This window comes from Solanum lycopersicum, chromosome 9, assembly GCF_036512215.1.
Source record: "Solanum lycopersicum chromosome 9, SLM_r2.1".
NCBI classification, from domain to species: Eukaryota; Viridiplantae; Streptophyta; class Magnoliopsida; order Solanales; family Solanaceae; genus Solanum; species Solanum lycopersicum.
The window spans coordinates 2,493,256-2,517,186 of record NC_090808.1 but is presented as its reverse complement, the minus strand read 5'-3'; the positions used below and the strand labels follow the sequence as shown (position 1 = coordinate 2,517,186).

General features: G+C 33.8%; 2 protein-coding genes across 2 annotated transcripts; both read left to right on the top strand.

Moving 5' to 3' along the window:
- LOC101267051 (uncharacterized) lies at window positions 1-7,885 on the top strand. Its single transcript, XM_010327652.4, has 9 exons — window positions 1-378; window positions 1,526-1,723; window positions 1,958-2,080; window positions 2,303-2,340; window positions 2,428-2,584; window positions 2,923-5,949; window positions 6,038-6,169; window positions 6,441-6,571; window positions 7,152-7,885. The coding sequence occupies exons 1-9, from the start codon at window positions 292-294 to the stop codon at window positions 7,381-7,383; spliced, it is 4,125 nt and encodes a 1,374-aa protein (XP_010325954.2). The 5' UTR covers window positions 1-291; the 3' UTR covers window positions 7,384-7,885.
- Window positions 7,886-15,084: 7,199 nt separating this feature from the next.
- Window positions 15,085-23,811, top strand: LOC101254125 (uncharacterized). The gene is made up of 21 exons (XM_004246551.5): window positions 15,085-15,872; window positions 16,794-16,865; window positions 16,989-17,193; window positions 17,284-17,392; window positions 18,609-18,701; window positions 18,816-18,908; window positions 19,041-19,133; window positions 19,228-19,320; window positions 19,403-19,484; window positions 19,602-19,661; window positions 19,775-19,827; window positions 19,947-20,113; window positions 20,976-21,189; window positions 21,271-21,328; window positions 21,409-21,465; window positions 21,633-21,878; window positions 22,434-22,498; window positions 22,590-22,646; window positions 22,734-22,827; window positions 23,185-23,325; window positions 23,406-23,811. Exons 1-21 carry the CDS (start codon window positions 15,273-15,275, stop codon window positions 23,556-23,558), a joined length of 2,805 nt encoding a protein of 934 aa, XP_004246599.1. The 5' UTR covers window positions 15,085-15,272; the 3' UTR covers window positions 23,559-23,811.
- The last annotated feature ends 120 nt before the right edge of the window (window positions 23,812-23,931 follow it).

Genomic DNA, 23,931 nt, shown 5'->3' with positions numbered 1-23,931 from the left:
GTGAGTGTCAAGAAACACAAATTCCTCAAACTTTTGTCCTTCACTTTGTACAGTTATAATATAAACTGTTTATAATAAGCTCAAAATGCAACATCATAAAGACAGAAAGCAATATAACAAGTTCATTTACACAGACCAATTAGCTAACTTCTCTTATTTTTCTTGTTTCTTGATTATTTTTTTTTTGTTCCTTCAAATGCATTTTGATTCTTATTCTGTTTACAAAGTTAGTGTCTTTTTATTGTCTATGTATTAATATTAGACATTAAGGTGATAAAAATAGAGAAAAAAATGTTCAAATTACAGAAGCAGAATTATAAACAGGACAAATCAGGAGAAAGGGTTGATTTCAGATTCTCAAATTTTCAACTACTTCAGGTACTACCTTTTTCTTGTTCTTCGATTTATGTTATTTTCTGTTGTTTCTTGTGCTTCTGTTATCGCATTATTATTTTGTTGGTGTTATTATTCTGTATTTTCTTATTTCCAAAACTACTTTGAAAAATGTTTTTCTCTATCTGAAACAATCTCTCTGTTGTTGTTGTTGTTTCAGACACAAATTTACATTTTCTATATACCCTTTAAATTTCTTGGTAAATAAAAAAAATCAGTTTTCTGTTCGATTTCTATTATTGTCTGTTGTTTTTTTTTTGGATAAAGATTGTAGCTTTATAAAGGGTTTGGGCCAAAGCTACTGAGTTTTGTCGAATTTGTAGATAGGTTTGTAGCTCCGTCCCTTGTCCGTAGTTGATCATCATGTTCATAATATATGGTAATTCTTGAATTGAGAGAATGATCATACAGTTAATAGGATGAAAAATAATTTAATGTAGTTATGTAAATACTATAGTTTCAAATTTATGCAGTATCAATAAACTATAATTTGGAATTTTCCAGTAGAGTTTGCTCGGATTCTTCAAAAATGTTGCAACCTTGTCGGATTCACCAAAAAAGGCACTACTTCTAAAGGATCCGACACACAATATAGGCGACATTTTTTGAAGAGTATGAGCAAGATAGGTCTTGTTTTGTCAGATTCATCTCCATTTCTGTTTACTTTAATAAAAGTTTCTAGTATTTAATTTTCAAATACAGTCAAGTTAACAGTATAGTGTATGGTACTTATGTTGCTCGGACCCTCCAAAATTGTTGATGTACCCTTGTAAAATCCTCCAAAAATGCATAGATTTTTGAAGGATCCGACAATATTTCTGAAGAATCCAAGCAACGTAGTATGGAACTAGCAGCATTTAGGCTAAACATCGTGACTGATCATCCGTAAAGACCAGCTTAAGCATCATTGGCTCGGTCAGCCTTTAATTTACTTCAACTCGCACCAGAGTATAATCTGATATATGTAATGCCTTACATAGAACTGTTTGATATAGTTCTATGTTGGTTTGGTTGATTCAATCGTCCTAAAGAACTCCCGCTAAGTGGTTTCTTTTAGCTTATCGATAGCACAATGTATCGGAGGTATTACTAATGGTTGTTGACAGTTGATTATGATGTTGTAATGTGATAGGTACCAAAAGGATGGGACAGGCTATCTTTGTCTGTAATCTGTGTAGAAACTGGAAAGACAGTAGCAAAGCTAGGCAAAACACTCGTGAAAAACGGAAGCTGTCAATGGCCAGAGACACTTTTGGAATCCGTGTGGATTTCACAAGACGATTCATCTCTAGAGCTCGAAGAATCTGTCTACAAGTTCGTTGTTTCAATGGTATGATAGAAATCCTTGTGTTTTGCTTCGAAAATCTGTTTCATATTGACAGTAATATAATGTCATAGCTAGTTTTCTTCAAGTTTATCTCACTTTCTAGCACGTTTTATTCGGTGCACACCCTCTCTGTAGGACTAGACAAAACTTAGGTGTGTACTGAATAAAACGTGTCAAAGTTTAGAATGTTTCAAGATGACTTGCTTATTCAATTTCTTAGTTGTTTCTGCAACACAGGGCTCTGCTAGATCTGGTCTACTTGGAGAGGGAACAATTAACCTAGCATCATATGTTGGTTCAAGAGTGTCTTCTCCTGTTTTGGTTCCGTTAAAGAAATGCAATCAGGGAACAACACTACAGGCAAGTTTTATGATCGATAAGTCCTTTCCCCCGCCATTTTTCTCTGAGGTATTGTGGTAATGTTGCTCGGACTCTTAGAAAATACACCTGAGTGTGTCGAATCCTTCAAAAGCTATGCATTTTAGAGGATCCGATAGGGGTGTGACAACATAAATAGAAATATGGACCATGTAAAAACTATAACTTTTCGATTACATAACTTCTTATCAAACTTATTTACAGGTGAAAATTCACTGCCTAACACCAAAGAGTAAATTCAGGTACTATATGAACCCCCACTTCTTCATCATACTAAATAAGGTAAAAGTGAATCGCCATTTAACTCAATACTCGTTATATACTTTCAGAGATGAATTGAAATCTTCAGGTTCTGGTGTGAAAGAGCATGTTTTAGATCATGATGTTGACAGTAAATCGAACGAGTCTGGCAACTTCTCTGCTGGGAGTGATGTGCTTCCATATGATCCCGGCTCAAACTCGGGTCCAAGTAAACTTGAGATCAAGGTAACTAATGCAAATTCTAATCCATTTTGACTGTTTTATGCTGAACTTGACAGGTTTGTTAACTTTTCAAGTTAAAACTTCAAATTTAGTAGCATGATGTTTTTCCTTTAGATTATAGTAATACACTGAAGACGAGACTTGGAGCAACGGTAAAGTTGTCTCTGTATGACTATCAAATCTTTTGAGAATTGCTCATTTGATGTACTTTTCACTATATTTACATAACATTTTAGACATTTTAATCTGATATCTATTTGATTTTTGCACTGAACTCGGTTTTAACTAGTAAATTCTCTTCCACATTCAGTGTGTTGATTTACCTGTTCATTTCATTTCAGGAGAGAAGTGTCTCGGCATCCGGATCAAATAACAGCTTTAGCTCAGCTGAGAGTTTTACGCGAAAAGAAAAGTTCCCTTCCAGAAATTACTTAAAGAATGAAGGATCCAAGCAAGTTAGAGCAAGTCCTGACCATACTTCACCTCAGAACGATCATCTCATCGATGATCAAACTGTTTCAAGCCCATCGTCATATAATACAAAAGCCACGATTTCTATGGAGCATCTGCAGAACAACGGAAAAGATTTCACAGCATCTTCTGTGACAAATTCAGGCTCTTCAAGAAACCTTCTGGAGGCTGCAGAAGATACAATTGAAGAACTCCGAATAGAAGCCAAGATGTGGGAGAGAAATGCTCGGAAGCTCATGCTCGATTTGGACATACTGAGAGAGGAATTCGCGTCTCAGTCGAAAAAGCAAGCAGACTTGGTGATGGATCTCTCAGCTTCCTATTCAGAGCAAGGTAACTTGAAAAGGGAGATTGAGAATCTCAAACTAAAGTTGGAGGAATCAACATCGAAACACGATGTGGCAGAGGATTCGATATTTCAACCGAGAGGTCAGAAGGAGGAACTGGAAAATGAAGTAAGACATCAACAGGAGTTCAATGCCAGTTTAGCCTTACAACTAAAAGGAAGTCAGGAATCAAATATCGAGCTCCTCGTACTTCTTCAGGAGCTCGAAGAAACTATAGAACAGCAGAAAGTGGAAATAGAGAAATTTTCATCTTGGAAAGAATCGGAAGAGACATTGCAAAGAAGTGATCAATCCTTCACAAAGCCGTTACAAGACAAGAATCATGAGCTTGAGAGTGAACGGGCAATGAACAGACAGACAGAGAATGGACACTCTGAGAAAACTAGTACTGAGCTAATAAGAGATATTGAAGCATTACGAGAGAAAGTACAGGAGCTCGAGAGGGATTGTGCTGAGCTTACTCAGGAAAACCTGGACCTTCTGATCAAGTTTAAGGAGTCCGGTAGTCAAGCTAGTGAAAATGAAAACTCTGAAGACTTCACTCAATTAGTGAAGCAGCTTGAAGTAGCTTTCCACCATCTAAAGAGACCGTGGCATAAAGTTTCTTCCAGTGTGAGTGATCAGTGCAAACATCACCTGGAAAACTTGGCAAATTTGAACGAGGACGGTGCAAGGTCTTCAAAACTATTGACAACCGGCTGTGCCCTTACGTATCTGTTTGACCTGAACAATCTCTTGGAAACTAGAATAGTTGAATGTGGGGAATGTCTTAAACAGCATGAACAGGAGATCCAGGAGAGAAATAGAAAGCTGGAAGATTATGGTCTTGAGGTTCAAGCACTTGAGAGCTCAAAGGCAGAACTACAAATTCAATGTTCCGGTCTACTAAAAGAGTTGGATAAAAAATATTCAGAGTTACAAAGCAACGAGGAGGAGAAAAGGCGCCTTTTGGAGCATCAAAGAGAACTAGAAGGTAAAGTATCTGGTCTTCAAAAGGAAAAGGATCAGGTGGAAGAAAACATGAAAATCGTCTCGAGAGAAAGTGCCAAGACCTCTAGCTGCTTGGATGATCTGCAAAGTGATTATAAAGAGCTCAACAATAACATGAATGCTCTAGTTTCTGAGAACAAGCTTATGAAAAGGAAACTAGCACAGCTCGAAAGTGAAAAACATACACTGGAGGATCAGTTTGTAGGATTGACAGAGAAGAATGAAAATATGGAAGCACAAATTAGGCTCATGACAGTTGAGGGAGAATCTCGTCAATCGGAGTTGGAAGAATCCACGTCTGTCATAATGAATCTTCAAGAAGAAATTGAGAAGTTGGAGAGTGAGACGAAAATGAGCATTGCTAATCTCAAAGAAGAATTAGAAGACATGCAGATCCTATGGTCACAAACTCGAGAAGAATGTGAACATCTCACAAATGAGAATGAAAAGTTACAAGGATCTTTAAAAAATCTTCTTGAAATGGAAAGGAAGAACGTGGAACAGGACGAGCATCGTATGCAGCTAGAAGCTCAACTGCATGAATCACAGAATAGCTTGTCTAATAGCTTGATAAAGGTTAAGGCTCTTGAAGAAAATCTCGACTCAATGTGGAAAGATTGTTCCTTGAAAGAGGAGAGACTGAATGCTGAACTAGACGAACTCATTCAAGAGAACAAGAACGAAACTGAGAAACTCGTGCAACAAGAAAGTTTGTCTAATCAGAAATACTCAGAGAAGTTGATGGAAGTTGAGCGCCTCGAGAAAGAGGTAGAACAACTAACTAAGCAAATTTCTGAAATGGATGAGGAAAGGAGATTAGCGACTGACTCCGTAAACGAAGTTTCCAGTTTACGCTCTGATAAAGAAAAGCTTGTATCTGCAATTGATGACTTCAAATCAAAATGTACATTGACTGAGAAAGAACTTGCTGCTTCAAGACAAAGTTATGAGAAGTTGATGGTTGATCATGCAAAGATTTTGAAACTTTTACCAAATTACAGGGCGAACGAGGAAAAGCTTAAGACGTCTATTAATGACCTTGAGTTGCAGCTCACTCTTTCGCGTTATGAACATCAAAAGTTTCATGAAGAAAGTGCTAATCTGAAGTTGCAGCTGCAGAAAGCAAAGGAGCTTCAGGATGAAGTGTTCAATCTGAAGAGTGAGCTCACAGAGTGCATTTCCGAAAAGCAAAATTTAGAAGCATCACTGGAGAAAATATCCGGAGATTTTGAAGAAATGAAGGCTGAAAAGGCCTCGTTTACTAGCAAGATCTCCAACTTACAGAAAGTCTTAACGGAGTTGGAGAACAGCAACAGAAGGAGAATTTGCTTGGAAGAAAAAGTTCAGCAAATGGAAAGTGAGTTAACTGAAAAGGAGAAATTCTTTGCACAAGTGACTGATTTGAGAACTGAGCTTAGCGAAACTAAGAGAGACAATGAGCAATATCGGCAGAAAATATACAAGATGGAGGAGGAGAAGGATAATTTCTTGAAGAAAGTTCAAGCACTCGAAGCGGAGGTGAAAATGATGGAGGAGGAGAAAAAATTATACGCCAAAAAGGTTAGCTTATTTCGACGTTTTTTCTTAATCCTTTTATTGTTTTTCACATATACGCGGATGAATGGCAGAACTTTATGTTCTTTTGCAGTTTGAACAGAATGATACTCCAAAGAGCAACAACAAGTACACTAACTTCAATAGAGCACCTCAAAAGCTTAGTCAGTCCCAAGAACTTTGGGTGGATCGACTTCATTCAGATCGCAAAAGTAGTGAATCAGAGGTACCCTTTATTCCCTTCTATTCATTTTTCACCTTTGAAGCAGTATGCTGCTCAGACTCTCCAAAAATGTTGCCACACCTGTATCGTATCCTTCGGACAGGCACTACTTTTGGAGGATCGAACAAGCACCTGACAACATTTTTGAAGAGTCTGAGCAACATAGTGAAGCACAATATATCACCAATAGGCCTAGCTGGTCTTTTGAGTTTCAAGTTTTCCCTGTCAAATGCTTAACTCCTTTTTGCTCTTTTAAAACACTTTGTTCATCCAGGGTGAAAATAGTTCCTCCGACGGAATTACTTCTTCTGTTGTAGTGGATTACTTGGCTAGAATACAATTGCTTGAGAACAAGCTTGGTGAAGCATTAGAAGCCAATAAGAAGTACAAAATTCAGCTTCAACGGTATGCTTCAATATCTTGGAATTTAAATCTGTCGCATTTATTAGTTTTTTCTTGTTGCTCGCGGGGGTGCATCATCTACTTCAAATACAAAAAACAAAAAAGAAAGTCATTGTATGTATAGTGTGATTTTCAGGTGAAGTAGCTTCATTGAGTTCGGATGAACCCTCTTCCACCCTCTAGCTGTGTTTCTGCAGACAGGACCTTAAAAAGGCTATGCTTAGCAGCAAATAGCTATGAAAACATACTGAACTACGATAATCTACATGATATGTTATATAAGCTATCGGAATATTTATCAACGACCCATCATCTCAATATAGAACTTAACAACCTTACTTCAACATGTTATGTTCTATAGGCTAGCACCATCTTATCCTTGAGCTCTAAGGAGACAAGAAACAAAGTCTGGTTGATGAAACAGTTGATTCCTTATAAGGTCACTCAACTTAATGAAATTACCTAGTAAAGTCATTTAATACAACACATTCACTTAGCAAAGATAATAGAACACCTGCATTGTTTAATTATGTGGAACGAGTAATGTATGATGTTCGAGTCTTTTGAGCTGTTATTCTTGTAGGTTCAAGACTGAGGAACGTAGAGGACATTCACCGGCTTCCAAGAAATCAGAAGGGGACAACGAAATGGTGAAAAGGTTCGAACATACAAAGGCTTTACTAGAAGCAGAACTAAAAGACATTCGAGAACGATACTTTCAAATGAGTCTTAAGTATGCTGAAGTAGAAGCACAAAGAGAGGATCTTGTTATGAAACTGAAGGCAGTTAAGAGCGGAAAGAGATGGTTCTCTTGAATCACGACTAGCATTCTCGCGGAGCATTCATCCTAACCTTAGGTAAACCAATCCACATTTTCACATTATGTTGCTCGGACTCTTCAACAAATGTCTCCTGATACACGTTAGATCTTCCAAAAGTACTACGTATATTTTTTGAGAATCGATCTAACACAGGCGCAACAACATTTTTGCAGAGTTACGAGCTATATAGTCTAGCACATATATTACCATTGTAATTTATTCTCAAAATAACTAAAAGCAAGATATAGACAATAAAAAATTAGAACCAAATAAGATTGTTATATACAATGGCAAGGCATAGTGGATATTTTTAGACAAGAAAGTACACACTAACAAAAGTGTGATATTATTCTCTATGTATAGTAAAACAACACAGTGACAAAGTTAGAAATTTTATCAACGGTATTCAACCGTCTTCAAGATTAATATGTGTATGTATGTCAAATTAAAATAACGTTTGATCTATATATTTTTTCGAAAAAGAGTTTTCAATTAACCATCTTCGACATGCTTAGTAACCCCCCCCCCCCAAAAAAAATGTGGCACTACGGCGAAGTTAGAAACTGCTAATAGTGTTCAAGATTTAATATATATTAATATATCTCGCGGTATATGTTATTAATAAAGAAAAAATATCTTTTTAATATGAAAATATAATTCTTTAAGAAAAGAAAATGGAAATGTGTACTGAATATGCCATAGAATGTGCTTAATTATATGCTGGCTATTGATGTCAAGATTAAGCCACAAAGTACAAAGCAAAAAAAAAAAAACAATTAGGAAAATAAAGAAAGATATTTGAGTGAAAAAAAGAAAAGAAAAAATAGTACATATTGGAATACATAAACATATAAATATATATATTAACATAAGTATAAACTATTGTACTTTAGGAATATTTGATTGCCTTTTCTTTTTTGGGCATCTAGGTATTATTTCCTTACTGAGTTTATTCGAGATGAATATAAATTAGTTAAATTGGTGAATAACTAGTCAATGCGATATAAAATTAAATTTATTGGATCAATGAATTTCGAATACCGAAACCCTTGGCATTCATTGCTAAATTCAAATTATAAATTGGAGTAACAAATTCTGAATACGAAACATCATAGCAATCATTGATAAATTTGAATTAATCGGAGTAGTGAATTTTATTGAATATTCAACCCTTTCTTCTTGACCGGAGAGTTTTATTTCCTTAGTTAGTCTACCGAGATAAATTCAAATTAATCAAATCAGTGAATTTTGAATACCAAATACGAAGATTTATCATTTTATTGCCCAAATGAGTAGGCTCAACATCGTATTAATGAATTTTAAATAGTGAAGGCATTGACATTCAACGTTTTACCACCATTGTAAGTCTATATGCGACATGAATATAAATTAGTCGGATGAGTAAAATTTGAGTATCAAACATTTAAAGAATAGAAATTGTTGTAAACCTCGCAAAAAGTGCAAAACCTAGGGAATGAAAAATTTACAATGAGACTCATGCTATAAAGAATGGACCCTGCAATACGAATTCAAATTCAAACGAAATCGAAAAAAAAAACGTCATCATACTAACAAAAATCCTTGTGTCTAATATTTTCTCAATATGTAAAGAAGTTAAATTACATAATAAACACAATTTGATTTTATAAATTAAAAAAAATATATATTGACCTATTAACTATTGGCCAGATATACTATATGAATCATCAAAAATCAAGATTCTCACTTTATAAAGAGCATTACGCAATCAAATTAAAGTTTATTTTAGTACAACTTTCATTTAAAAAAACTGTACTAACTGCACATGTCACCTCAAAAAGTTTTTTTTTCCTTTATATTTCAATATTTAACGCGTAGTTTGATTGATAAATAAGTTATATCGCAAAATTATAATAATGTTATTACAATATAAGAATTGAATAAGGATAGAAGTATGACTATTTAGTGAATATATTTTTATAATATAATTTAAATTTCCAACTCAAAACTTCTAACTTGTATTATGTTCATCATATCACATTTGTTGGTTATACAAAGTTTAAACTACTTTATTTTGGTTATATGAAATTCCGCCATGTAAATGATGATTTCATCCTCTTAATTACAATATAATAAGAACCAACGTATCAAAAACATACCTAAACTATCTCATTTTTATTAATTTCATACTCGATCTACTGAGAGTGTGAATTTTCTATCCGAGCTATCACCCAACGATTAGCGAAACACACTAGATGTCGACTAGACCTAATGTTTGTCTAGAAATGTTTCTAAGTGCATCTATCCAAAAATCTTCATCCACCTGACATATATAACGATTCCATCTATTGACACGTTAATTTTTTTAAAATATAGTTTTACTTGACTTCTTTAAAACCCTAAACTCTCCCCTTTCATGTCATTAAAAGAAACAACATAATTTTGTTTATATAATTAATAATTTAAATAGTACTAGCTACACAAAAAAAAAAAAAAGAAGTAAAGCATGACAATATTAAAAAAAAGTTTAAAAGGATGGGAAAGGAATATAAGGCCATTAAAAGAAACAAACAGTTTTGTTTTTGTGTGATGTAAGAGGTATACCAATGGCATATCCTTATAAGATTCTAAAACTTGCCAACCACCCCTCTAATTTTTACTCTTTTTTCCTACTTTCATTTTTGTTTTTCTTTTACCTAAAGTGATCACATTCTTCCCTACTTAAGTCACCTTCATTTGTCCTACATGAACATCACCAATATTACATCCTTGTAACTTAATCAAACCCTCTAAGTGTAGTTTTCTTTGTTTTTTGTAATTTTCGTTCGATGGATGAAGAGGAAGAACTACTGAGTAAACAGAAAAGAAAGCGTCAGAAATGATGGTCTTGGTGATGGTATTAGATGGGAACTACTATCATTCATGAAAATATTAGTCTTGATTAGTGATCATGAAGATATTAATCTTGATTAGTCCCATGGTGTAAGGTAATTAAGGGCAACTTCTATATCCTTTGGCATTTGAGTCTCTTGATAGGCTCTATCTCTCTATATATAAGAATTTAAATTTATGGTAAAAAAGACTAGCATTTTATGCTAATTATTTAGTCCTTTACTTATTATTTCTTATTTCAGTATTTTTCTTGTGTTTGTAAGCTACAAATAGTTAATGAATGAGTGTTTTGATGTATTATGCCTAATATGGCCAGAATAATAATGGTTTTAGTGATGTATTAATGCTTGGGTGTGTTTTTTGATACGTGAGTTTAAGTTATATATCGTAAGAAATTTTTACGCTATATGTTAAGTAATTTTTACTGATTATGGTATGTAACTTGTTTTATTTTCAAGATCAGCAATCCCGTCTTTTTAAGAGGTTTACCTGTGTAGATCCTTTGGATAAACCTAATACTAGATACAATATCCTTTATATATTTTGATGATGTATATATCTTAAACTCTTAAAGCTCGTTTGATTGTAAGCAAGTTATTCTATTTTTGTCGTCTCATTTATTGGTAAAACATAACACTAAAATCTCGAAAATCGAAATAAGTAATTTCATAGTAAGTTATATCTCCTAATGTTATTTATTCAAATATGAGATCAATTTAATCTAAAATTAATCTCGAGATTAGTTATTCTTTATCTTTCGTATATATATATAAGTACAATTTGATTTTATAAAAAAAAAATACAAACATTGACCTATTAACCATTGGCCAAATGTACCACATAAATCTTCAAAGGTCAAGACTATAAAAGAACATTACGCAATAAAATTAAAGTTTATTAGTACAAATTTCTAAGTTTCATAAAAAAAAATTGTACTAATTAATAGTACTGCTTGTGTCACCTCAAAAAAGTTCTTATTATATTCAAACAAACACATATATAGCTTTGGGCGTAATCAAAAAATTATATAACGTCTCAATTATAATTTGAACGTATAAATGAAAGTAATTTCGAACGCTTTTATCATTACACTTGAATTTTTGTCGAGATATAATTCAACGAGTCACGTATAATAATTTTTACTCTATTTGTACAATATGTTTAAAGGTTTGATTGAACCCCTTTTAACGTTACTTATTATCAGTTTCGTAATATTTTATTTGTCCCGATCCATTTTGTTTTCTAAATTTTAATTCTATTTTTTTTTGTGCTTAATGAATTTTATATGCATACACATGTTATATTTGAGTTAAACTACTAAATCGATAAACTCATAAGATAAATCTTAATTCATCCACTCAATTATCATTCTTAATAACCGTTTTTAGAAAAGCATGGTTTAACCACAAATTTCACTTACAAATATCTTCTCCTCCTGTTCTTAAGTTTTCAAACTCAAAATCTCTGATTAAAGATGAAAAATTTTATATTCAGCCATGTATAAGCCTCTTATAACATAAAAATAAAAAAGAAAAAGGGTCTGATATACCTCTCAACTTTGTCATTTAGAGCTGATATACCCCTCGTTATAAAAGTGACTCATATATACCCCTACTTGTAAACAAATGGCCCACATATACCCTTTTCCTCTAACGGAAATGAAAAAAATAATAATTTTAATCTAAATTTTTATTATTTTTTTCTAAAAAATATTTAATTCTTGTCAAACATATTTTTTTTGACTTTTTTTTGTTTTAATGACTAATTTATAATTATTATTTTGATAATCAAATTTATTTATGTTTCACTAATATTCTTGTAAAACTTATTATAGATGACCAAATTTTTTCTTCGAATACGAAATTAAATTACAATACACACAAAAAAAATAGTTTAAATTTTTTTTCTTTAAACTAAGGAATGAAAGAAAAAAATAAAATAAGAATAAGAAACTCAAATAATTATAATAAAAGAAGTCAAAAAATAATTTATGTATGAAAAAAATTAAAATATACTTTGAATTTTGATAAAAGAATCACATATACCCCTAAATAAATTTTTTAAAAAAAATTAGAAGTAACAAATATAAATTTAAAACTAATTTTTTAATTTCCGTTAAATAAAAGGTATATGTGAGCCATTGTAACGGCAGGGGTATATGTGAGCCGTTTGTATAACGGTAAGAGCATATATGAGCCACTTTTATAACCAGGGGTATATCAGCTCTAAATGACAAAGTTGAGGTGTATATCAGACCCTTTTCCCAAATAAAAATCACAATAAATTAGGGAAACATGAACTAACCAACAATTTTTTTTACATGGTTAATAATAATAATGATAATAATAATAATAATAAATAGTTCTAGGTACAAAAAAAGTAAAGCAAAAGACAATGTAAACTATTCAAGGGTGGGAAAGGAATATTAGGCCATTAAAAGAAATATATGCCAACATTTTTTGTGATATTTGTAAAGAGGTACCCTTGGCATATCCCTTGTAAGATTCTAAACTTGCCAACCCACCCCTCCTATTTTTACTCTTTTTTCATGAACATCTATCCCCATTCTTATTAAGTTAATCAAACCCTCTAGGTGTAGTTTTCTTGAATTATTGTAATTTTCGTTCGATGGAGGAAGACGAAGAATTACTGAGTAAACATAAAAGACTGGGATTGCAGATCATAATGATAGTAAAAAGGTAGCCGGAAAAGATGGTTTTGGTGATGGTGCTTGATGGGAATAATTATTATCATGCATTTATGAAGATTAATCTTGATTAGTCCCATGGTGTAAGGTAATTGACATGTTCTTCATGGTTTGGTGGTTAATTAAGGGCAACTTCTAATCCTTTGGCATTTGAGTCTTTTGATGGCTTGTTTTTTTTTCACTTTGTTTTTATTGACTTTTTTTTTTTTTTTAACTAAATGTAGTATGTGTTTGTAATCTACTTAATATTATGTATTAGGCCTAATATGGCCAGAATAATGGTTTAGTGTTGTATAAATGTCTGATTATGATTTCATTGATTTGGTTTGTTTAAATTAAAGAATTATGTTTTCCTTAGGTTATTGTATGAAGTTTGTACTGCATTTGTGATTTGAGATTTTATGTATGAACGGTTGGCTGTTTGTTTGATTTTTCATTTGGTGTTCGATATCTCTTTGAGATTTGACTAGTATGAATTCACGATCAGAATTCTCATCAATTTGAGGTCTGATTAGTCTACATCCACATAAAAAGTCCACTTTGAAGTTAAAAACATGTCTTCTACTAAATGCGATTTCATTACCAACGCTCAAATTCAGTTCTTCTAATTAATGATTAAAAAATATTTATTATTTTGTCACAATCGTTCATGATGAAATGACCTATTTTATTAGAATATATAGTCCTTTTCTAATACACAAACATAAGAGTACTAACTCATCAAAAATGGTTGCACATATCTTATGCTAATTAAGCATGGTAGAGTACATAGTTTTTAAAGAAATAATTACAAATTCACTAATCACTATATTAAGAGCAAGGATCTTACAAAGTTTATTTCCTTAATCACAAGGCTACAAGTGGCAATATACTATACATAATAGGAAAAAAAAAATGATATCTACTTAGACTTAAAAATAAATTAAATTTCAAGCTAGTGCCAAAAAACATCTTTGCACATTCAAATTTTTCAAAGAATAAATATAATACTAATAATGAATAAGATAATACAATGTGGTCATTATTAAGCGATAAAGTATTAATTATTACTTCATGCCTTTTGGAACAATTGATTTGATGTTAATTACTTCAATAAACTAAATACCTACTTCATTAATCATTACTTTGAAAAGTAATTGTCTCACTTAATAACCAAATAACAATAAAATGTAACATAAGAAATGCCAAAAAGTTGAGTGAAAGTGAAAAATTAGTAAATCAAAATTTGACCATATTTTTTATAAAAAATAAAATTAAACTTGAGGTTATATTTCAGATTTGGTTATTTTTTAGCTCATTTCTCACTTTTGAAATTGTATTTAAATTCATTCAAGCATGAATATTATTGTAAATATTCTTTTTTATATTTCAACATGTCTATTTCTTTAATACTAACTTCATAACTTTCAAGTAAAGTAAAAAAATTATTTAAAATTTATTGTCAAATTCCTATTTACATAAATATCAAATGGGCTTACAAATTCACTTCTACATAAAAAATCAACCCCAAAATTGTTAAAAAAGAAAGAGGAGTGAGTATATAAGATTACTTTTGTGTAAACTAAAAATCTTCTAAAATTAAATAATTACGATATAAAATTTATAAATTATAGCAAATATTAGACGAGATTTTAATATTTTCTAAAATGACAATTTTTAAAAAACTATATACACATAATTTAAAATAATAAGTGACAAAACTTCAAATATAGAGTCACATTTTGTAAGCTCTTTAGGTAATGATGATTGATGAATCATATGAAATTTAATTAGAGAAAAAGATTAATATTGAGTGAGTAAGAGGGTAAAATTCCGGCGAATATGAAGCGCATTAATATAAATTATGCCCTGAAATAAAAGATAATTTATAATCTGTTTTATCTATGAACAAGGAAACTAAAAGTAAATGCTATCATGAAACTCACAGAAAGTTCAATCTTAGCTCACAATAGCATGCTTAACACATGCAAGTTAAACGAGAAACATGAGAAATGGTGACGCGTGAATAAGCGTAATAACTAGTCAATAATAATAATAATAATAATAAAATAAAAAAAATAAAATAACACGATAAAATATTTTCTTCAGCTTATTATTTTTTTTATTTGCCCATATATATATTTTTTCAGATTCTTAAATATGAATTTTCACATTTTTCACGCTCTCTGCCTCCTTTACCCCACCCCCCCTAATAACACCCCACCCAATGCTCCGTCTTCTTCTCACAAATTCCTCTGAAGGGTTTCAGTTTCACTCAAATTCTCCCTTTTTCTCAGATCCATAGCTAACTTTCTCTTGTTTTCCGATGACGGCACCGATGGCTGAGTCTCCGGTTATCAAAGCCGGAGCCGGAATTGGTACCGGTACTGGTGATCCGTGTTGCATTGAACAGGAATCGAACGGTTCGGTTCATGGCGTTAGGTGCAACGAAGTTGCTTCAATTAAGGATCGTTATAGGAATGGAGTTGTTGTGTATAGGAGGAACAAGAGGTTGAAGAGAGCGGCTAATGTTGATGGCGGTGAATCGACTGATTCCAAGTGTAATTCAGGTGTGATTAAGGATGATATCAAGGGTATTTCTGGCAATGTGGAGAGTGTGAAGGAAATGGTGGAGGTTGAAGTCAAAGAGGAGTCAACGTTGACAGTGAACTGTGCTACTGTTGCTGGGAGGAGGCTTACAAGGTCGGTTTTGAAGCTGAATGTGGAGCCTCTTGATATGTCGAATGAGAATTTGGAAGTGTTGGACGGGAAATTGATCACATGTAATGGTGCATCTCCTGCAGAAGAATCAGAGATGGAAATATCGAAGAAGATTTCGATTATAGGAAGGCCTACTACCGTTAAGGAGCTTTTTGAGACTGGTTTGCTCGAGGGCTATCCAGTTTTCTATAATGGTGGCAAGAGGGTAATGATTTTTTTTCCTTACACATCAACTCTTTCATGAAAATACCATTATACATTATTACGTAATTAACTATGCTATACTTCTGTTTGGAATGATATGATTTAGGTTCGATAGACCAGACTGGTTACATATAATTTTGACAGAGGTTTAATAGTAGATACATATTCATTGGCGGAAGAAAGGACTGGTAACCCGCCAATTCACAGCCGAGGAAATAACACTTCAGTTATTTCATCCTATTTTTGTCCAAGCCTAGATAGAATTACCTGGTCCCTGGACTGGTGGGAGGTAGCAGGTACCCCATGGAATTAGTCGAGTGAATACGTGTAAGCGAGCCAATACACTACTGTTATTAATGGCGGATCCACATTATAACTTGCGAATTCACTGACCGAGTAGCTTTTATTCAGACCATGTATATATATTAAGAAATTTACTAAATATTTAATTGTGAACCCAGTTTATATTGTAGGGTCCCTATATTGTATATTAACTTAAGTTATGGCCTATGACAATTATAAAACAAATAGGTCGGAAAACACTGTGTAGAAAGAAATTTTTGGCCAGTGGTCGGCCTGTTTTCTTGCTGGATAGTTATGGGAGAACCATTGAGCCAGTTTATAATATGCGATATGAATGTAGAAAACTATGTGTGTTGAGCATGCTCTGCTTATAGAGTTATAGCTTGAACATGACTGGGAGTCAAGCGAGTTGAAAACAGTGAAGACTATGGGCATGTTTCCTGGATTTATTATTGCACTTAGCTATATCATTTAGCTTGCTGTGCCGTTTCTCTTGTCAAAAAGCTTATCTAGCTTTTCTGATCAATTGTTCCTCATGTAGTTTGGACTGAAATCTAAATATGGTCATGAAATTGAGTATTTTTGTTTTATTCTGAAGGTTAAAGTTGTCTTAATTTAGGGAATTCCACTGAGAGGAACAGTCAAAGATATTGGAATTCTATGTTCTTGTGATCTGTGCAAGAGTATCAGGGTGAGTATATGTTATTTATGTTTCTCTTTTTTACTCTTTGTTGACACTGTTAGTTGTTTGGTACTTGACATTCCATTAACTCGCTGATGACTTTAAGTTTTACACCGTATCTGGTTCTTTTAGGTTGTTCCTCCTGGCAAATTTGAGATCCATGCATGTAAAACTTATAGACGTGCATCACAATATATCTGCCTGGAAAATGGAAAGAGTCTCCTTGATGTGGTCAAAGAATGTAGGAAAGGTTCTTTGAAGAACTTGGAAACAACAGTTCGAAGCTTCATTGGCCCGATTCCTGTGAAGGAAAATATCATATGTCTGAATTGCAATGGTGAGTTTTCTTATGTGAACTTGAATATGGTGACACATTTTCGCTTAAGTACAAGAAATGATCTTTTTCTTGATTTTTCATGGTGGCCAGGGTCTTTTGCTGCGACTTCAGTTGGAAAAATTGACCAAATTTGTGATTCTTGCATAATCTCTTTAAGATCAGAAGCTACTCCCTCTCAGTCAATAAAAGTTGAAGCTGGGTATGTATGATTATTTTTATACTTTTGGGTGCTTCGCTGGACTCTAATCTTCAAAATACTCCATCTGATTTATTTTTATGTGTCTTAAGTCTCTTAGTTTGACTGGCGTGAAGTGTTAAGAATGTAAAGGAACTTTCAAATCTTGTGGCCTTAAACTAAATAGCTTTGGCCCAGACACTGTATATGTATCAAGAAACTAAATAAATATATATGAATATTTGACGGTGAATAGGGATGGCAATGGGGTGGGTGCAGGACAATTTTTAAGCTATGGGGGCGAGGCGGGTTTAAGGCTATGTGGGGGCGGGGCGGGTTGATATATGAACAAGTCCTTAGTCAACTAAAAATTAATGATTTAATTCTTCCAGCTTGCATGCTTTGTTTTCTGTAAATATTTAAATATGGGATGTGGTTGTTTATCAGTAGTAACATTAAATTAAAGAGGTTAACTAAATGGTAAATGTCTAATTTTGTCAATCTTAACGTCTACATGTGTGCATAAGCACGTGTGGATTAATTGTTTTTAGCAATTAACAGTAGATGAAGACAGTGGCAGATCTTGTTAACCTTGGTTTAAGAGAAGAGTGAAGTTATTTTGTCTATGTGTAAGTATGGATTAGTATATGATCAATTTACAAATATTTAAATAGTTAAGCAAATAAAAAGACAAAAAAACTTATGCGGGGTGGGTTAAGCTCAATCCCTGCCCCATTTCCTTCCCTAACAGTGAACTAGTTATAATTGTATATTAACTTGAAGACGTCGTAGGAATCCATAAACCTCAAACCCATGTCTAAGCAAAAGGCTAAATTGTATAGGAAGAGCATGGTCTATAAAATCTATTTGGCATGACTGCTCTCAGTTGGCTTTTAGTATGTAATGCAACAATGCTTCTGATAAATGGAATCAAACTGGTGCTTGTCATGAACTTAAAACTATTTATCATTCTCTTGGAAAAGTGTCATGGATTTAATACTTTTAGTTGCATCAACTAAAGGACTCTTTGTCACAATTCATGTGTCCTTGTTATTGATATCTTTTTGAGAGTTGAACTTATGGTTTTTCCCTGTAAGCATTTAGTTGATTTCCTTTAAGGAATGGTCATGCGGCAATTTATATTTCTTTTTTGTTTGTATAGATGTGTTTGCATACTCAGAAGCTCTCAGTAGTCTCTGCTTTTGTTATGACATTGCTGATCTTGTTTTTGCAAAATTAGGATATCTAATCCTGTCCTGAACATAAATTCCTCTGAAGCTTCAACTGCATCAGATACTTCTCTAAAAAGGCGTAGAGGAAGAAAAAAGAAAAAGTTGGTATTTTTTCGATTGACTATTTCTGCTTGATTTTGCAAGCAATGAACTTTTTCAACATGGCTAAATGGTTTTGGAAACATGTAATAATGATGTTCTATTATTGCTTTAAGGCCTGTCGAAATATGTTCAAGGAAAAAGTCCCTTAGAATATCTTCAGCACATACAATCTCAGGAAGGAAGGATCAACTGAAGACACCAAACAAGTATGTTATGATACTCAATATTTCTCTGTTTGATATTTTCACTTTTGCTTTGTCTGCAACATCAAATTTTCTGTGTAAAAATGCTAAACTTTGCAATCTTTCTCTTACATGCTTTTATTTGGAACCATCAAGGTCATCCAATCCTGTTCTTTCTCCACACTCAAATGAAGCTGCCCCGATTTGCAACTCTTACAGAGATAAAATGCAGAGCAAGATCTCAAAAAAGTTGGTGAATATTTTGGCTAGTCAATTGCCACTAATTTTCTTTTATATGAAATATTACCTCTCACTTGTATGGTGCCTGTATTCTTTAATTCAGATTGTCAAAATCCATTGCAGCTTCAAATTCCTCAACAATTGGTTCTCTTGGTGTTTCAGTACACTCTAGGACCCAATGGAAAATTACAAAGAAGTTGGTACCATTCCTCTGACATTTGCTTATTCTGGATTTCATCTGTCAGCACATTTCTTATAGTCACTGTCATTGCATTTAGGGATCAGAAAATGCATTGGTTGGTTTTTGAGGAAGGTGGACTGCCCGATGGGACTGAAGTTGCTTATTATTCTCGTGGAAAGGTGCCGAGCATTCCCTTTTGTACCCTTTTCCTTAGTAGTTGAGACATATTATAAGTACTAGATGCTAAATATGGTTTGTTGTGACATATTTGTTATTTGGTCATTTATCATTGGCAGAAATTGCTTGTCGGTTATAAGCAGGGATCTGGTATAGTTTGTTCTTGCTGCAACTCTGAGGTACAATTCTTGTAGCTTGCATAATTCTTCCAAAAAATGAAACCCTTGGTTCTTTGTGTAGGGTTTCGTAACCGTAATGTAAGACATAATGATTGCTTTCCTGTCATGGTTAGGTTAGTCCATCACAATTTGAAGCTCATGCAGGTTGGGCGTCGCGCAAAAAACCGTCAGTGTCATTCTTCTGTTAGCTGTCTTTCAAGGGATCTTTATCCTCTTTAGCTAGCTTACCTAGTTCTTCTGACATATACCCATTTAGATGTTTAACATTGTCTCATGTCTCTGCAGCTATGGATACATTTACACTTCAAATGGAGTGTCTCTACATGAATTTGCTATGTCCCTATTGAGAGGTCGCAAGTCTTCTGTCAGAGACAGTGATGATCTGTGCATCATATGCGCAGATGGTGGAATACTGGTGCTTTGTGATGGATGTCCAAGGGCCTTCCATAAAGGTTAGAGTTGCAGGGCCTTCCTTGATATATCCACCCAATTTGTGCATGTTATTTTTCCTGTATGATGATTAAGACCATCAAATTCTATGTCATCACCCCATGCATTAGTTAGCTTTTTTTTTTTTTAATGGTTTAGAGGGGTGTGGGGATGGAGGAGGTCTGTAGTGCCAGTTTATGACAATTGCTCACAAATTTATGGTCTGGCATTAGAGCACCAAGTTAGACATTGGGACACAACCCTCTTACTCCCCCCACTATCCCCCCCACCCCTCACACAAAGGAGGATGGGGAGAGGAACTGGAAAGGCGTGAGTAAGATAGGCAAAGGAGATAAAGAAACGACATTATCATCTCTAGTTGTGGTGTTGGGAAGGTTTCATGACATCTCCTCACTAATTTGTGGTGTGGCATTAGAGCACCCAGATAGACAAATGGGACACAGACCCCCCAACCCCCACATTAGCAAAGGAGATAAATAAAATCTATTATTACAAGTATCTCAATTTTTTATAATGATGGTATCCGGGTAGCTGCTCCCCTCTCCACACTCAGCACATTGTAATTCTGCCCCTCAAGGCTTCGGTACACAACTGTCTGTTCATCTATAAAAATAAAAGAAACAAAAAAAAATAAGGCACCTATAGTTTTCTTATCCTATATATTTGCCTGTAATGACAAATAAACTGCATCTCCATTTAGGTGAGCAGCCATAGCTATTGATCAGTTCTGAGAAAATTTCAGACTTGCCTCTGTTTTTTTTTTCTTTCTTTCTTTCACCACTTAGAAATTCTGGTTGCTTTGTTATTAAAATTTCAAAATTCCATTTAGGTGGCATTAATGTGTGTTTTCAATTATCTATGCAGAGTGTGCATCATTATTGGCTGTTCCCCGTGGTAAATGGTATTGTAAGTATTGTGAAAACAAGTTTCAGAGGGAGAAGTTTGTGGAGCACAATGCTAATGCCATTGCTGCTGGGAGGATTTCTGGTATTGACCCAATAGAGCAAATAAGTAAGCGTTGCATGCGTACTGTGAAGAACCCAGAAGAGGCAGAAGTTATAGCATGTGCTTTATGCAGGTAGTTGTTCTGCTTTGTGAAGTTGTTCAAAGCCTAATGTCTTAGTTTTTGTAGTATGATGTGTATATTTTTTGTATACAGGTGTTATGATTTTAGCAAGTCTGGATTTGGTCCACGCACGGTTATCCTCTGTGACCAGGTATTTCCTCTACATTTTTTATAAAACCCTTATTCGACCAAGTTCTATTCTTAAAATGCTTTCCTACCTTTCATATCCAGTGTGAGAAGGAATATCATGTTGGCTGCTTGAAGAAACGAAAGATAGCAGATTTAAAGGTTAGTCCATTTGCTTATTTTAGGATTATTTCATGGAAGGTCTCCTTTTTTTTTGTCCAGACTTCCTGCTCCTTTATTTTGTTTAATTCCCTTTTTTCTCTTTCTTTTCCTTTTTAAAATTATTTACTTATGGATTCTCAAGTTAAAATTAATGCAACTTGCAACAGGAGTTGCCTAAAGGAAGATGGTTCTGCTGTGCGGATTGCAAGAGGATATATTCTGCACTGCAAAATTCACTGCACTCAGGAGAAGAGAGACTGTCAGAATCTTGCCTGGGTGCAGTAAGGATGAAGCTAAAGGAAAAACATATGGATTTTGTTGGTGATCTAGATGTGAGATGGAGACTTATCAGTGGCAAAGTTACTTCTCGTGAAACCAGAGTGTTATTAGCAGAAGCTGTTTCAATCTTCCATGTAAGCATTAGCCCTGAATTTATGTTGTCCAAACTTACGGTGAGCAGACTAAGGATATGATAACCACATTGACTGTGTGATGTTGCTTAAGACGGTTTAGTTACTTATCTAGATGGGATGGGTTTGTTATTGAGTAGTCAGTTTTATGCTCGTGCATCAGTTCTTTGAACTTTGGTATTGTGATTTTGTTGATGCTGCCTAATTAAGCTTAATTTTAAGAAATGAAAATCGGTGCTTCAAACAATTTGCTAATCATGCGAGACAGACTTGTCATGTCTATTTTTCATGGTAGCTTTTTTTCGTGGAATTTTACCTGTCATTTCCTTTTGTAGTCCGAGTTAATTTAATGTTCTCTTGATGTTATTTCATCATATTCTTTTCTTGTATGTTCCACTAGATGTTTGTGATTTTCTTATTCTGCGATGTTTAGGTGAATAGTTCGTTTTGGATTTTCTCTGTTTACTTGAAGGGTTCTAAAACTATTTCTAGATTGTATCTTTTATTTTCCAATGAAAAATGTGTGGAAAAGTTAGAATCATCATCACGACTTTTCAGGATTGCTTTGATCCTATTGTTGATTCGGCAACTGGACGTGATTTCATTCCATCTATGGTCTATGGGTAACTTTCTTTGTTATTATAGAGCTAACTGGATTTTTCATTTATCTTGCCATTGCATTGTTATCTATGATATTTGTTCTTCTCCTTGCAGAAGGAATATCAGGGGCCAAGACTTTGGGGGCATGTACTGTGCTATATTGACAGTAAAGTAAGAACTGCGTTGCTGTTTCATTTGAAACTTCTCATTTTAAAGCACATTTTCCATCACTTACGAGGTTATTTGGTTAACATGCAGTTCAATAGTAGTATCAGCAGGGATCCTCCGTATTTTTGGTCAGGATATGGCAGAGCTTCCTCTCGTGGCAACACGTATTGGTAGCCAGGGCCAGGTAAAGCTGTGTATAACTGTTCAGGAAATTGACCCCATTTGTTTTCTGTCAGATGACTTTCTCTCAGTTATTGCTGCTTCAAATACTAAGATTCATTTTAGATCTAAACTTGATGTCCCTTAACATCCACTCTAATCGTAATTCATATTTTGCCATGGCGGAAGCATTGATTGACAGCATAATGCATTTAACGTTTTCACGTTGGCCAGATGATTGTGAATTCTGATGATTCTTTAATGGGAAATCATTGTTCTTGCTTATTAGAAATCGTGAAATACATCTTATGAGTGATATATCTTGTTCTATCATTCTTGAAATGTACAAAAGTTGAGAATTGTATGCTTTGAATGTTAATAGGGTTACTTTCAGTTGCTCCTCTCCTGCATAGAGAAGTTGCTTGCATTTTTGAATGTTAGAAGATTTATACTTCCTTCTGCTGTTGAAGCAATGTCAATATGGACCGAGAAATTTGGATTCAAAGAGATACCACCAGATCTGGTATATCTGCATCTCTTCTTCAAATACAAAACGATTGCCCTTTTTTATTTCATCTTCTAAGCAACTGTTTTACATTGCAGCTAGTCAGCTACAAAAAAACCTGTTGGCAATTGATTACCTTCAAAGGAACATGTATGCTGGAAAAAATGGTCCCTAAATGTCGAATCATTCGACATGATGTAACTGAAGCTGAAACTGAAACTGAAACTGAAAGTGATGAACCAGATGAGTAGTAGGTAGCCAAAGATGATTTCTCCCCCATTTTGTAGAGCCATTTCTGATCACAAATGTATATTTGAGTCGTATTTTATCAAAGAGGGTGAATTAAACTTCACAAACTATGAATCTCAGAGTACCAATTTTTTTGTAAAGAAGGTTCTTATGACTCAAAAGTTATAGCTGGTTGCATGTTTATATGTCAGATTATAAATTTAGCCCACACAGTTTTGATATCTGAATGAATTTCCACCACTTCTCAATAACAAATTAGTGTTGCCATTACCTCTTTTCCTACACATTTTATTCAATATTTTCCTATTTATTCTTATTTTTTAGTGATACGTTGTTTTCTTTCATTTATTATGTACATATTGATTGCATGACATC

Excerpts from the sequence above, each read along its gene's own strand:
- LOC101267051 (XM_010327652.4), top strand. The coding sequence starts at position 292 with ATGTTCAAATTACAGAAGCAGAATTATAAACAGGACAAATCAGGAGAA. Across the intron at positions 1,724-1,957 it reads ACAAGTTCGTTGTTTCAATG|GGCTCTGCTAGATCTGGTCT; the intron begins GTATGATAGAAA and ends TCTGCAACACAG. Across the intron at positions 5,950-6,037 it reads AAAAATTATACGCCAAAAAG|TTTGAACAGAATGATACTCC; the intron begins GTTAGCTTATTT and ends GTTCTTTTGCAG.
- LOC101254125 (XM_004246551.5), top strand. The coding sequence starts at position 15,273 with ATGACGGCACCGATGGCTGAGTCTCCGGTTATCAAAGCCGGAGCCGGA. Across the intron at positions 17,194-17,283 it reads CATATGTCTGAATTGCAATG|GGTCTTTTGCTGCGACTTCA; the intron begins GTGAGTTTTCTT and ends CATGGTGGCCAG. Across the intron at positions 18,909-19,040 it reads CAACTGAAGACACCAAACAA|GTCATCCAATCCTGTTCTTT; the intron begins GTATGTTATGAT and ends GGAACCATCAAG.